Source organism: Oryx dammah, unplaced genomic scaffold (genome assembly GCF_014754425.2).
Source record: "Oryx dammah isolate SB20612 unplaced genomic scaffold, SCBI_Odam_1.1 HiC_scaffold_3, whole genome shotgun sequence".
Lineage (NCBI taxonomy): Eukaryota > Metazoa > Chordata > Mammalia > Artiodactyla > Bovidae > Oryx > Oryx dammah.
This window is the reverse complement of record NW_024070187.1, coordinates 21,424,385-21,440,459: the sequence shown is the minus strand read 5'-3', so window position 1 is coordinate 21,440,459 and position 16,075 is coordinate 21,424,385. Positions and strand designations below refer to the sequence as shown.

At 37.8% G+C, this 16,075-nt stretch overlaps 1 protein-coding gene across 1 annotated transcript in view; it reads right to left on the bottom strand.

The window, feature by feature from the left end:
* SLC9B2 (solute carrier family 9 member B2) overlaps positions 1 to 16,075 on the bottom strand; it is a 63,391-nt gene that overhangs the window by 20,105 nt on the left and 27,211 nt on the right. The window contains exons 6-10 of the mRNA XM_040237758.1: positions 13,723 to 13,865; positions 12,746 to 12,873; positions 10,761 to 10,936; positions 7,040 to 7,146; positions 4,876 to 5,025 (exon numbers count right to left, since the gene is read on the bottom strand). Of these exons, the coding sequence (XP_040093692.1) occupies positions 4,876 to 5,025; positions 7,040 to 7,146; positions 10,761 to 10,936; positions 12,746 to 12,873; positions 13,723 to 13,865 (704 nt within the window). The remainder of the gene's footprint in view (positions 1 to 4,875; positions 5,026 to 7,039; positions 7,147 to 10,760; positions 10,937 to 12,745; positions 12,874 to 13,722; positions 13,866 to 16,075) is intronic.

The following is a 16,075-nucleotide window of genomic DNA, read 5'->3' as shown; positions in this document are numbered from 1 at the left end:
AAAGGCACAAAAAGCTAACTTCATATATATAGATGTATGTATATGTGTATATATATCTTATAGGTCAATAATCAATGCATAAAATACCTTTAGAAGATAATGCATAAAAGACCTTTAGAAGTTAATGCATAAAAGACCTTTAGAAGTTAATGCATAAAAGACCTAGCAAAGAAAAATAAAAAATACAAGGGGCAAAGTATATGAAAAAATATGCTTTTGAACTGTGATGTTGGAGAAGACTCTTGAGAGTCCCTTGGACCACAAGGAGATCAAACCAGTCAATCCTAAAAAGGAAATCAATCCTGAATATTAATTGGAAGGACTGATGCTGAAGTGCCAATACTTTGGCATCTAATGCAAAGTGCCGACTCATTAGAAAAGACCATGATGCTGGGAAAGATTGAAGGCAGGAGGAGGGGATGACAGAAGACAGAAGATGAGATGGTTGGATGGTATAACTGACTCAATGGACATGAGTTTAAGTAAGCTCCCAGAGATGGTGAAGGACAGGGAAGCCTGGCATGCTGCAGTCCATGCAGTTGCAAAGAGTTGGACATGACTGAGTGACTGAACAATAACAATTAATCAAAGAAACATAAAACAAAACAAGATACCACTTTTTATCTGTCAGCATGGCTAAAGGTTAAAAACAATAATCTTCTAAGCCAGTGGCTCACAAAATGTGGGGCTTCCCTACCAGCTCAGTTGGTAAGGAATCTGCCTGCAATGCAGGAGACCTCAGTTCAATGGCTGGGTTGGGAAGATCTGATGGAGAAGGGGTAGGCTACCCACTCCAGTATTCTTGGGCTTCCCTCGTGGCTCAACTGGTAAAGAAGCTACCTGCAATGCGGGAGACCTGGGTCTGACCCCTGGGTTGGGAAGATCCCCTGGAGAAGGGATTCCCTGGAGAAGGGAAAGGTTACCCACTCCAGTATTCTGGCCTGGAGAATTCCATGGCCTGTATAGTCCATGGGGTTGCAAAGAGTCGGACACAACTGAGTGAAATGTGGTCCCGGATTAGCACCATCAGTATCACCTGGGGACTTATTAAAGTCAAATTCTAAAGTCTCACTGTAACTAAGTCAGAGATTTGGGGGCGGGGCCCAGAACTCTAACCCAGGAAGGCTTCCAGGTGACTCTGACGCTTGCTTAAGCCTGTGAAACTATTCTAAGCTGATGAGGGTGTAATGATAAAGGTGCCTCATATATCACCAGTAGAAGAGTAAAGGCATACTCTTTTTACCATTCTCTGGAAAGCTTTTTGGTAATGTGTGTCAGAAACCTCAACACGTTCATATTATTTGACCCCCAAATTTCACTGTTAGGAATCTGCCCTAAGGAAATGATCAGAAACACAATTCTAGCATAGTTAAAAATAGCAGAGATGGGAAATAACCTAAATATCTAACTGTAAGGAAATGGTTTCAGAAAAATTATAGGGCATCTCTACGTGTGTGTGTGTGAATGAGTATGTGCATTGTGGTTTGTGTGTGTGTGTATAAAGGGATTACACATAGGAGAGTGAACAGAGGTATATATGAAAAACAAGGTACCTAGTTCTTTCACTGGGTTGTGGATTAACATTGACTTTATGTAATCAACCAAGCTGCAGATAATTCTCCGAAAGTTATGACACAGGCACTCAAACAGACGCTCCATTTTGGTTTATAACAATCTTTTCTATATAACCCACATTATATATTGGAAAATAGTGTAACTGACAGCAAAATCTGCCTTTCCCTCTTGGTCTTCTGTGCCCATAGCTAGTGGTCACTTAGAGGGATCGGTGTGCCCCTTGATTCCCCTGCTGCTAAAACTATTGCTCTATTCCAAATGCTGTGGTTCTTTGTTTTTCAAAATCCTATCACTTATGAAGTGAGAGATTTAATTTTAAATCACAAAGTTTAGAAGTATGTTTTTAATATATTTGATATGTGTCTCAATTTGACTCAAATAGGAGTCAAAATATAAAAATGTGCCCTGTGGAATGATGCTGCAGTTGTACAATCAGGGTAGTACAAGTTGCTCTGGAGTCAAACCTGAGCTTAAATACCAGTACCACTTTTAAATTTTGTGACCTCGACATGATTTTTTTTTAAGTTCTTCTGATTTACAATCTCTATAAAATTGAAATGGTAATACTTTTTCAAAGTTTCTTTTGTGAAAATAAGTGAGGATATTCAGTGCCTACTATAATGCCTTACACAATGACAATAACAGTCCTTAGCTCCTTTCCCTCTTTTTACCAATGACAGTTTAATATAATGAGTTGGTTGTAACTTTTGAATAATTTTGAAGAGGTGACAAAGAAAGCATTTTCCTGTAAAATTCAATGTGAAGAAAATTACTATAAGCATATTTGAAAATCTTCCTATTGAATAAATGAAAGTAAATAAGCTAAAATATTTCAGTAGTTTACAGCACTGTTGGCTTTAGGTAGAGAAATTGTAAATGATTTTTTTCTTTCCTTTGCTTTCTGACTCAGAAATAAAATTAATATTATTTTATATATAAACATTATAATAAAATTAAATTATATATTTAAAATATTAAATTTTAATATAAAATAAGTTTTATAATTTAGTATGAAATAGTAGTTTCATACTCAGAAATAAAATTGTTCTCTTTACTAATTTCTTTTATAATGCTGAGTAAAGGTTACCACTAAGAAGTTAAGGTGATGTTTGACAGAAAACAACAAAATTCTATAAAGCAATTATGCTTCAATTAAAAAATAAATTAATTAAAAATAAAAAAGAACTTAAGGGACAGAGTCCAGTCTCAGCCACTATTTGGCTGCAAATCACAAGCAACTCCAAGTAAGAATGACCCAGCTGAACCTGTGGTGGTGGAGAAGACTCTTGAGAGTCCCTTGGACTGCAAGGAGATCCAACCAGTCCATCCTAAAGGAAATTGGTCCTGAATATTTATTGGAAGGACTGATGCTAAAGCTGAAACTCCAATACTTGGCCACCTGATGTGAAGAACTGACTCATTGGAAAAGACCCTGATGCTGGGAAAGATTGAAGGCAGGAGGAGAAGGGGACAACAGAGGATGAGATGATTGAATGGCCTCATTGACTCGATGGACATGAGTTTGAGCAAGCTCCGAGAGTTGGTGATGGACAGGGTAGCCTGGCATACTGCAGTCCATGGAGTTGCAGTCAGACGCGACTGAGTGACTGAACTGAACTGAACTGACATATATCTAATTTCTTCATTAAACTGAATAGCATATGATCCTGTCAAGGTTAAATCTACAAAAATGTATCTTAAACCAAATAAATGACAATCATCTAATTTCCATAATACATATTAATAAAATGAATAACTGTATACTTATGGCTGGAGTTTGTGGTGGCTCAGATGGTAAAGCATCTGCCTGTAATGCAGGAGACGTCGGTTAGATCCCTGGGTTGGGAAGATCCCCTGGAGAAGGGGATGGCACTCCAGTATTCTTGCCTGGAGAATCCCATGGACAGAGGAACCTGGTGGGCTATAATCCACGTGGTTGCAAAGAGTCAGACATGACTGAGAGACTAACACTTTCACTTTCATACTCATAGCTGATTCACACTGTTGTACAGCAGAAACTAATATAACATTGTAAAGCAATTATCCTCCAAGTTGTAAAACAAGTTCTATCAAAGAACTAAAAAAAAGAAAACAAATAATCTTAATTATCTTGAAAATGGGAAAAAAAAAACAAAGTAATCTCTCTTTTTTTTAACCTTTTGCCTGTGCTGCACAGCATGTGGGATCTAGCGTCCTGACCAGGGATTGAACCATCACCCCCTGCATTGGCAGTGTGGAGTCTTAACCACTGGACCACCAGCGAAGTCCCCAAAACCATGTTACAGAAAACAGGCATAAGCTTTTGAATACACTGGCTAGTGAATATATGAAAAGATGATTAGTTTCACTCATAAAGGAATACAATTGGATCAGCAATGAGGTACATTTCTCACCCATTAGGTTAGCACAGTATCTGATGACTGAAAACAGATCAGAGAAGTAGATTCTCTCATATGCTATTGGTGAGAACGTACATTGGTACAGTCTTTTATTTTTTTCTATTTTTTATTTTTGGTACAATGTTTTAAAGGGGCAAATTGATATTATCAAAGTATCAATGTGCAGTCTTTCAAAAAGCAATCCTATTTCTAGAAACCTATCCTATAAACTCAAATAATAATTTGTTAAATTTCTTCTCACTGAATATTTAAGATGTTAGGATGTTACATCATAGTTTAATTGGAAGCATTCTTTTTCTTTCTTGATAGCATACAGAATAATAAGACTGGATAGTGTCCCTGCATTTATGAAATATAGTATATGCAAGAGCATTTTACTGAAGCAACTTTTTTTACCTTAGAAAATTAGAAACTATCCAATGTCTGTTAGAGGGAGAGCAAATAAATAGAGTATAGCACAACTATCCCCTAGAGAAGGAAATGGCAACTCACTACAGTATTCTTGCCTGGGAAATCCCATGGACAGAGGAGCCTGGAGGGCTATAGTCTGTGGGGTTGCAATGAGTTGGACATGACTTAGCAATTAACACTACTACTAGCACAACCATATAATGTAATACTCTGCAGCACTTACATAGGATAAGGAAAGCAGCATGGAAATAGGACCAAGATAGATTTTAAGTAAGTATACCAGTTTTAAGTAAAGACATTAAGTTACAGTTTTGTATGTAAAGGGAAAAGCATGTGCATGTGTGAACTCAGGTACACGTTTACAAATGCATAGAAACTAGCTTTTCTGACTAAGCAGTTTCATTAATTTGATGGTAAGAACATATCTGGAAAGAAAAAATTAATCTGATCAGAAAGTAATTATGAGCAGAAGAGCTCAAGATAAATTCACCTTTGTGCTGGCCCATCCTCTGCCTGCAAGGAAAGCTGTGACCAACGTGCACAGTCCTCCTGACCCAGGGAAACCAAAATACGTGCTGCTGAACACAGCCAGCACAGACAGCCCCAACACCAGGAATGCTCTCTTCCACACAAGCTTGTCCTAGAAGAGGAAAAAGGGTGGTTAGCTCAGTTATTTCATGCAACTGATTTCTAAGTATTGATTTTCCCATATTCAGGACTTAGTAGAAAAGAAATATGTCTGTGTCTGAGCACATTAAGTGTGTGACATAATATTTATTTTCTTTTCCTTAGTAAAAGTAGAGTTAGCACACGTATAAATGTAGGTTCCTCTTCCAGGAATACCAGCTATCCTTCTCTGCAGTTATCAAAGCAGAACTTCTCAGGGCTAAATGCAACAGCAGAAAAAAGCACAAGGGCTTTGGGGACAGAGAGTCCGGGGTTAAAATTTTAGCTTTGGCACCATTGGTGTGTGTGGCTGGCCACATTACTTAAACTCTCCAAGATTTTCTTCCTCTTTCCCAAAAAGCAGCTACATCACAGGGATTCTGTGAAGGCTAAAGATATGCCATCTTTATGATTTTTAGGCTCTCCGTTTACTCTTTAATTTGATGCTTTCTTGGTTTTTATTTCTAAATCTGAATATCAAGAAGCTTAAAAGACTGTAAAGTGAGAGTAGTTTTTTGTTGTTGATTTTTAAAGTCTTAGAAATGTGTACCTCTTTCCTTTCACTTTTCCCTGTTTGACCTTTTAAGCTTCTTGATCACTTTAGAAGGCAGGCAGGCTTCTAGAAGTATTTGGCTTGGAGGCATGCAAGCTCTGGCGGTGGATAACCTGGTTCATTCCCAGCTTCACTGCTTTCTAGCTGTGTGACCTTGCTTAAGTCCCTCATCTTTAAGCCTCAATTTCCTCATTGGTAAAATGGTCATATTAATAATACTTGTTTCATGAGTTATTGTATAGAGTGCCCTAGATCAGCACTTTACAACAGAACGTTTAGTGACAATGGAAATTTCTGTATCTACATTGTCTGCAGTAGTGTTCTTTTTTTTTTTTTTAACTTTATTACTGGAGTATAATTGCTTTACAATGTTGTGTTAGTTTCTGCTGTACAATAAAGTGAATCAGCTGTATGTATACACATATCCCCACCCTGTTCTATATCTGTGGTGGTCATATATAGCTAGTGGCTGCTATACTGAATAAGTGGCCTTTTGATTGTACATACCACATCACTTTATACACAGGAAGTAAGCTATTATTTTCACCTTATTTTATTATTTAATTAGAAAATCCTATAATTTTCCTTTATTCATTCATAAAATCTTTTACAGACAATTTCAAATGGAGTTTTTTGGAGCATAGTAAAAATTCAAACCAATATACGTTCTAGTAATGATAGTGTTAATGTTCTTACTTAAAGTTCTAGGTTAGGTAAGTTTCTAATTCTATTCAAAATGCTCTGAAATCTCAAAATAATGCCAGTTCTTGTAGGGAAAAAAGACTTTTAATCTTTATCTAAGAGACTTAGGAGAGTAAAGGAAACAAAATCTTTGCTACTATTAAGAAATCATGGTTACCCGTGGTGGATTCATGTCAATGTATGGCAAAACCAATACAGAATTGTAAAGTAAAATAAAAAATAAATTAAAAAAAAAAAGAAATCATGGTGTACAGTAAGGAACTTTGATATCTTTGGTGAGAAATATTGGACTATATTATGATGAGATGTTAGGTCTATTTGATAGCATTAGAGTCTAAGGTATTTTGATATTAAAAAAGAGCTCCCAAAGCCATTACATATCTTAATTTAGCTAAGTATCATGAATAATAATAAAATTAAAATTCAATAATAAAATTAAAATAAATACAAAGATATGTATTATAGTATTTTAGAACTGACATTATTTGTTTTGCAGTAGAATTTGAAGCATACAGAATAAAAGTTGGAGAAAAAAATTCCAGGACTGTCTTACAAACCTTACATCTAACCCTCTTCCTAAGCCTCATGGGCAGCACTGATATCGCAATGAGCAGTGTTAAAATAGTGAACCATTTTCTAAATCACATACTTCACATCAGCTTTCAGGAGAGTGTTCTAGAATGCTTCTCTAATGACATTTTACAGCACAACGTGCTCACAGATCATTTCTTACCTGGTCACTGCTTGGGAAATACTGAATAAAAAATCCAAGAACCAACCCAGTCACCACACCAATGATCACCTCCAAAACGCCTTTGAGAACATTAAAAACCGTGGAGCCTTAAAAACACATAAAAAGAAAAACTTCAGCCAGAATTCTAAATCCATAAACACAGAGTTTAATCATTAACATAAAGCATATAATTACATACAAGGAAAAATTTACAGATATTTCCTGCTTTCCACATTCTTTAAGTGTCTAATTAAATGGGCCTATATTAAGGAAAGTATGCATATTACTGGAGATAAATTTTAAAACAGGCATAAGCTATGAGTTGTGCACCTTTGTCTATGCTTACTTCAGTATAAATTTATTTAATTTATTATTTACTAAGAAAATATAAAAGATAAAATTCACAAATCAGGGCTTTGTTCTATATATTATATGCCTAGGCTGTGAGTAGACAGATCTAATATTTAAACTTCCATTTAAGAGCTTGATATTTTAATAATAAATGCACATTGATTTTAGTAGCTCTAATATGTATAGAATATAGTAACTTATAAAAATTATTAGTTAGTTGTGTCTGACTCTTTGCGACCCCATGGACCATAGGCTGCCAGGCTCCTCTATCTGTGGGATTTTCCAGGCAAAAATGCTGGAGTGGGTTGCCATTTCCTTCTCCAGGGGATCTTCCCTGGCTTAGGGATCTAACTGGGGTTTTCTACATTGCAGGCAGACTCTACCATCTGAGCCACCAGGGAAGGCCCCATGGTAACGTAAGAATCTGGCAATTAAAGTAAAACATCTTTTCTTACTACAATGAGTGCAGGGGACTTACCTCTTTTCTAAGAGTAAATCTGAAAATAAATTATTTTTGAAATTGCTCTTGGAAGAGCCTTTGTTGCTTAGGCTCTTTGAAATAACATAATATAGAGGTAAGTAAACTATATTTTCCCCCATAGCAAACAGGGTTTAGGAAACTTAAAAAAAAATCTTTGCTAGCACATTGTACAGAAAATTATACTAAAACTGCTCAACATATAAAGCCTTTCTCACATACTGTCCTAAGGAAATGTGTACCAACTAGTTATGTGGTTTCTTGTTATTATAGTTTCAGGTACAGAATATGCCACCCCAAAGTATGTCACTTTGGCATAAGGATTATTTTAAGCTGAAGGCAACTGGGAAGAAACAGATACAAGATAAGTTCTCTGCCTTCTCTCTATTTGCTTTCAAAAGCAGGATATGAATGTGTAAAGCTGTCCCTCTCACCTCTCTATCAGGAAGGACAGAAGTTAACCACCAAGGCAACTGGGAACGCTAATCAGCCCAGGGACAGCACCAGAGGAATCTACATAACAAACTGCTAAATCAGCCCTTATCTAACCATAGTTTGCTCATGTATTTGCCTTTTCACAATTTGTTGCCTCTAAAAGCACAAAGTCCTTTTCCTTTATCTTGCACTTCTCTACAAAATTATTGTTGTTTGCTAAGATGCTATAGAAACCCCAATTCTAACCATCCCAAGTTACTCAGCACTGTCTACTCCTGTGTGTAAGCATGACTCACAGGCTAATAAACTGCGTTTCTCTTGTTAATCTGTCTTTGGTCAGTCTGATTTACTGGGTTCCCAGTCAATGAACCCAAGATCAGTAGAGGGGAAACATCTTTTCCTCTTCTACAGTTTCAATTATCTCTTATTTAAAAAAAAAAAGAGAGAGAGAGAGAATTTCTTGGTGGTACAGTGGTTAAAACTCTGCCCTTTCTTTCATGAGGGCATGAGTTCAATACCTGTTCCAGGAACTAAGATCCCATAAGCCTCATGGTGCAGCCAAAAAACAAAACAAAACAAAACAAAAAACCTCTGTAGTGATTTTTGTTTAGCAGGACAGCTCTCTGTTAGGTAATGGTGTGACTGTCAAAAGCATCTAGCTGGGATAGTAGCCCAAGTCTTGAGCTAATATGATAAATAATTTACTATATATTTTCAATTTACTATAAATGTATAGAAAGGAACCAATTAGTTTCAGTCTCTGATATAGTGTGTGTATGCACGCTAAGTCACTTCAGTCATGTCTGACTCTTTGTGACCCCATGGACTGTAGCCTGCCAGGCTCCTCTGTCCATGGGATTCTTCAGGCAAGAGTATCGGAATGGGTTGCCATGCCCTCCTCCAGGCTCTGATAAAGTAAGATCGTTTTAAAAAAGACTTCTTATGTCCTGCCTCTGGTAATTCTGATTTAGTAAATCTGACAAGGCTTGGGACCCACATTGTAAAGAGACTGCAGGGAGTTTCCATTCAAAAGGCCTAAGGACCACACTTTGTGTGGCAGGGCAGAGGGAACACGGCATTGCTGACTGCGAAGGTTGTTCAGGCTATCCACAGCCCCCAGCCCTGCAGACCCTCCTCATTGCTCTCCCTGCCCTGCTCTTGCCCATCCCCTGGGATTTTAATGCAAACTCTAAAGCCATGGTTTCCATTCCCAGAGGTTCTGATTTAATTGGCCTACCTAACATGAGTATTTTCAAAAACTCCCCAGGTAATACTAGTGTGCAGCTGAAGCTGACAACCATTATTTTAAAGGTATATATATCAGGAAAACAATGAGAACATACTTCTGGATAGGTACAGCAGAATTAAAAGAGACAAAGTACAGATCTGACTTAACAGGTAAGTGGGAATCCTTGTTGTATTTTTTTTTTTTTTTTGGCTGCACCACACAGCATGTGGGATTTTAGTTCCCCAACTAGAGATTGAACCCACACCTCCTGCATTGGAAGGGTGGAGTCTTAACCACTGGACCATCAGGGAAGTCCCCCTCCATTGATTCTCAAATGGGAAAGTAACCTTATGAAAGCCATGTTTTGACAGGATCAATGTTCCCATGACATACGGCAGGGACTGTATATATTTGACAACTTTGGGGCAATAGGAAGAGATGAAATTCTAGGTAATCAGTAGAAATTGTATGCAACCAAACAAACAAAAAAAATAGGGACAATAACTACAGCAGGGTGGAGAGCCTGAAAATCCATGACCTTCTAAGAAGGTGTGTTCCTGTGAGATACTCTGAAGATAATTACAATTAAGCTACAACTACATTTTGCCAATAGTACGAAACCACAAATCTTATCTCCCAATCTTGGACGTGGATTAAAAAATGAACTTAAATTTATGCTGCACCAAAGGAGAGTGAAAGTGTTAAATAATACTGTGAGAGAAAAAAAATGCCTTCTTTTTTTATTACTACTTAAAATATAATGTGTCCATATCAAACACTGAGTATTAAAAAGATACCCATTAAAATCATTTGCTGCTATTACACATAAAATGTTAAAACTGTTCTTATTTTAGAAGAGCGCTGTTTCTTCCACTTGGCCTGCTCTCTGTCATTGTGCTCACTGAAAATCTCATCCCTTGTGTGAGGTCTCCAAGACTGAACTTTCCCAGAGGCTCCATGTAAAAGCTGCTCTAATCCTTCTTTAAACTCTGAAAATTTGAATCTCCCCTTACTGAACTTACCAGACTGCTCAAGCAGTTTCTGTCTAGATGATGAAGAGAATAAAGACAGGAAGCTACTGGTCCTGTCTTAGGAATGGAACTAACTCTTGGGAGGTGACTTTTTCTATTTTAAGTTGCCTTTATCAAGCAACTATGCCATGCTCATAACATCATAACCTATGTCTTTAGAGCACGAGAGAACAGCACATTGTGAATGGATCGGTGTACCTGTGGAGAAGGCCATGCCCAGGCAGGTGTTGAAGCCAGTGATGGCCAGAATGTCATCGAAGCTGCCAGCAGCCATGAGTAAGGTGGGGATGCCTTTCTCAACACCATAACCTCCTTCCTGCAAAAGGAGCATTGAAGGGACCACGACAGCTGGAGACACAGCACCTAAAACAAAACTAAGCAGGCAGTGCTTTAGGCATTTATGACAGTATCTTACTACTATTGCTGTTGTTATTAAAATTATAGTGCCCACTACTCTTTTAAAGATTATACTTTAGAAAACTACAGCCTTTCAGATGGCAGCAAAGAACCAAACCAGAAACATACACACACATACAAGTTCCACAGAACACTTTTTCAAAGTGTGGCTATGAATAATCTATATTGGAATTACTTAGGTTGCCTAAAAATATATATTCATGAGTGTTATAAAAGACCTATTGGAGTTATGCCCCAGGAATCTTTTTTTAAAAAAGAAAAACGAAAAACCATTCATGGTATGAGGTCTGAAAAACACAGACACAGACTTTTTGAATTGGAACTCACTAAAATTAGGCATTCTAGGACTTTGTATGTAAAATAAAACAATAGATTAGAAGGGGAAGGCTGTAACGACACTGACTGTGATACTCATCATGGGAGCAGTAGAAACAGCAGAAAGCATTTTAGAGAGCTTACTGCATGCCAAACACTATTTTAAGCATTTTATATATATTAAGCAAATTAATTCTCACAATAACTCCATGAAATACTTACTTACAATAATTATCTTCATTTTTGCAAATGGGTAAATTGAGGCACAAAGAGGTTAAATAACTTGACAAAGAAGTTATTTGTGTAATGCAAAGTCACAGAGCTGGGATTTGAATCCAAGCCACGTAGCTCCAGGGTTGTAACCCTGAGAAGCAAGAATTTACTTCTTGTCTATTCACTAGCACTAAATTCTTACTAAGTGCTTTCATATTTATTTGCTTCTCATGGCTCTTAACCACATAATCAAAACAGTCTGGTGACAGAAGAAGGAGGAAAACAATGCTGAATGTTGATCACTGTTACTGTATTTTTAATTCTTTGTACAGACTCTCAGATGAGACCTGGCATGTCTCTCACTAACAAGGAATCACACAGAGGTAAAAGATCACAATTTCTTCAGTAATTTATTATAATCACTGCAAAAGTGAGACATCTTTGCTCTTTCTGCACGTGTGCTCAGTTGTGTCTGACTCTTTGAGACTCCAAGGACTATAGCCTATTAGGCTCCTCTGTCCATAGAGTTTTCCAGGCAAGAATTCTGGAGTGGGTTGCTGAATTTCCTTCTCCAGGGCATCTTCCCAATCCAGGGATCAAACCCACATCTTCTGCATCGACAGGTGGATTCTTCACCACTTGACCACTTAGGAAGCCCATAAAGTTAGACATACATTATTACACATACTATACTTTGAAGCTAATATTTAGATTATACTAGAACATCAGCTGAAGAATTGATGCTTTTGAACTGTGCCTTTGGAGAAGACTCTTGAGAGTCCCTTGGACTGCAAGGAGATCCAACCAGTCCATCCTAAAGGAAATCAGTCCTGAATATTCACTGGAAGGGCTGATGCTGAAGCTGAAACTCCAATACTTTGGCCACCTGATGCGAAGAACTGACTCATTTGAAAAGACCCTGATGCTGGGAAAGATTGAAGGCAGGAGGAGAAGGGGACGACAGAGGATGAGATGGCTGGCTGGCATCACTGACTCAATGGACATGAGTTTCAGTAAACTCCGGGAGTTGGTGATGGACGGGGAGGCCTGGTGAGCTGCATCCATGGGGTCCAAAGAGTCGGACACGACTGACTGACTGAACTGAACTGAAGAACATCAGTGATGTATTTTCTGATGTCCTCAAGAAAATGCTATTATGTATTCTCCTGTAAGGAATCAGTGAAAGCACTAAAATGTCTGTGCATATTTTCATACAACAACAAAAAATCATGAATTACCCCAGCATGAATCCCCATTGCCATGGTAAACCCATGAGGAAATAGGCCAGGACAGCAGATGTACACGCCTCTATGAGACAAGGACCCAAGGATAACCTTACGCAAACACCCTTCAACTTCTTCAGGGCCTGAAATATAAACACAGACATATTAAAATAATTCTCTGAAGACCTGCAGAGATTATGACCTTAATTGCTTTTGCAATTAATGTGTACTCAGATCATCACACATTTTCTGGGAATGTTCTGCTTAGAACATCCTGTGTTCTAAGTGTTTAGAGAAAGCTTATCTATTATTCCTCATAGCAGCCCTACGATACAGGTTAATATCATTATGCCCATTTTGAAGATGTGCTCATGCAAAAAGGCACACGTTAAAGTGCTTGGCCTCAGGTCACGACATCAGTGAGCTGTGGATCTAGGTTTGCACCCAAGCAGGCCACTTCCAGTGTCTGTGTTCATAATCCACACACTAGCTGATTTAATCCTCTCAGATTTAGCTTTATTTATAATCTGTGGTCCCCAAACGAAGCTTGGGTGAAAACCTTTATCCCCCAAAATATTCATTCCCACAATCAAAACATTCATGTAAAAAGCATTAATAAAACCCATACTTGAGACTCATTCCATATACAAGGCAGTTTCCTGAGCCAGTACTCAGCCTTAAAAACTTGTATGAGGCTTTGCCCACCAAAAATGACATCTCCTCTCTCTCAAGCATCATCTGTAACTACAGCCAATATCTCTGTCAGAGAAGTGGAGGATCTTTATTCTTGGTGTTGTCGCCGCATAGTAACTCCACTTTTCTCCAGGCAAGAATAGGCAGCATCTTCTGGAACAGTCCTGCATGGATTCTCTTCTTGTCCTGAGAATGTCATGCAGCATCCACCCCGATTCCCAAATCTTAGTGATTCTAAATACTGGCAGTAGTGAAGGAGCAAAATTCCTAGTCAATAATTAGAAATCTGTACTTCATACATTTGAATCAAGCCCAAGGCCAGCGCGGACCAGTATAACAGACAGGGCTATGCTTCTCAAAGCAGAAGACCACTTGTGCTTGATCTGTATGTTATCACTGATGACAGGGATGTTTCTGATGAGAAAGCCAGCAAGGAGCATGCCTAGAATGGAGAGGTCAACAATTCTTTAGTTTTCAAATAAAGGCAGTAAGTTTTGGCATTTTAGCTATTAAAGAGACAACCCTATAAACCTAGGTAGGTAATATCAATGCTTTCTTTTTGCTTATTCATTAGGTGAAATTAAGTTAAACTTTTAACTAAAAAAATGAAAATAATATAATCAATTAGAGGAGCTAATAATGTAAGGTTTTAATATGCATATTAAAACAACAGATTAGAATAATTAATAATTCCTAATCTGAACCTGAAAGGGAGAAACAGGATGCAGTATTTGGAAAATGTGATCAAATTCTAAATGTAAAAAATTTTTAGTACAACGTCCAGTTTAGTCATCTCTGTGTAAAAAGCAAATAGCTTCTGAAATTATTGGCTATGTCAGGTTACGAAAAATATCAATAAATACCTACATGGATTCTATTTTACCTTCACTTAGTTTAATTAAAAAACACATAACCTGCTCTGCAAAGGCTTAAAGTGAGTTTTGATGAAATATGACATGCTCTGTCATGTCAGGTGATAACTCTTTTTTTCACTTAGTCATTCAACATTCACCAAATGCCTTCAGTGTTTCAGATACTATAATAGGCATTAGAGATATAATAATGAACAAAAACTGAGTACCACACCTCAACAAGCTTTCAGCCTCTAGGGGAGCAAGACAAATTGACAAAGTGAATTTTATAGAAGCACGAGGAGGCACTGTATGAGCTGAGATGGAAGGGGTGAATCAGAAGGGCCCCAAGGAGAGGAAAAGGGGTGAAGAGACTGAGGAGTTGAAAACTCTCTGAAAGAGACAGCAGTTTCTTCCAAGGTATGAAAAAGAAGTGTGACATTTTGGAAAGGGCAGGTAGCTGAGTGTGACTGAGTAGTTTGTGAGGGAATCCAGCCCTCAATGATAACATCACATGTTGTACAAAGGGAAATACTTCTCCAGCAGATACTGTGAGGCTTCAAGTCTCTGTTCTCCAGCACTGCCCTCTTCTCACCATCCCCTTATAAGCATCACCTGTTAAATGACTGGACACATTTATGAGTGTTGGGATATTTTGAATATAAGCTATGAGAACAGAAAAGAATCACCAGTGTACTTTTTATGACTTGCTCCTGACGCAGATAGGTAAAGAAGTACCCCTCCCAGGCATATTTCATTACTGACATTTCATCTGGAAGAGGTCTTTAAGTTCTGAATTCTGTAGTCATGGTCTTTCTAGAATTTGTGAAAGTAATAACTGGCCCCACAATAACTATTTTAAAAAGAATAATTATAAGAATAATACATGCCTATGGTGATGGACAGGGAGGCCTAGCGTACTGCGATTCATGGGGTCGCAAAGAGTTGGACACGACTGAGTGACTGAACTGAACTGAACTGATGGTAAAATTAAAAATTACTGACAAGGATAAAGTGACAAGTATATGCCCTACCTCAACTGCAACTTTTGATCTTCATTCCTCAAAGGTTTGTTTCCACTGTTAAGGATTTTCTGTCCACTTTCAGGAAGTTTCAATACCTATTTAAGCATGCCTCTGTGTGTGTGTGTGTGTGTGTGTGTCTGTGTGTGCTGGACACAAATAAAAGCACATTTGTATACCACTGTATAGTTTTTTCCTCATTTAACAATATATCCTGGACATATTTCTACTGAGGTGTGCACATATACACACACACACACACACACGAGTGCACGAGCATATGTTTATGTGTATGTGTGTGTCTGTATTTGCCTTCTAAGGGCCAAACCTTTATGATACCCTGATGATACAGATATGAGCTAGACCAACATGGTCCTTGTCCACATGGAGCTTACATATTTGTAGGTTTGTATAAGTATATCCACAGGATAATTTCTAGCAGTGGAAATATTAAGCCCTAAGGTACAAGCATATTTCATATTTATGGATACTGATGAATTAGCAAGTCCAAAACATTGCACTAACCATAAATTTTATTAGTATGTCAATCGTTCCTTACTGAAACTTAAAATGTGGATCTAAACCAGTCCTAAATTATGATAGCATATAACTACCTGAAATCAAAAAGAATAATAATCTGTTACGAGGCTTTCTTGGAATTTTAAGGTAGAAGGGAGCATTTTTTGTTCCCCAAATGAAAGTGAAAGTTTTCCCGGGACTCAGTGTCCTTTGCGAGTGGTCTGGGTTGCTGGGGCCACCTGACAACAACTTGGCTATGT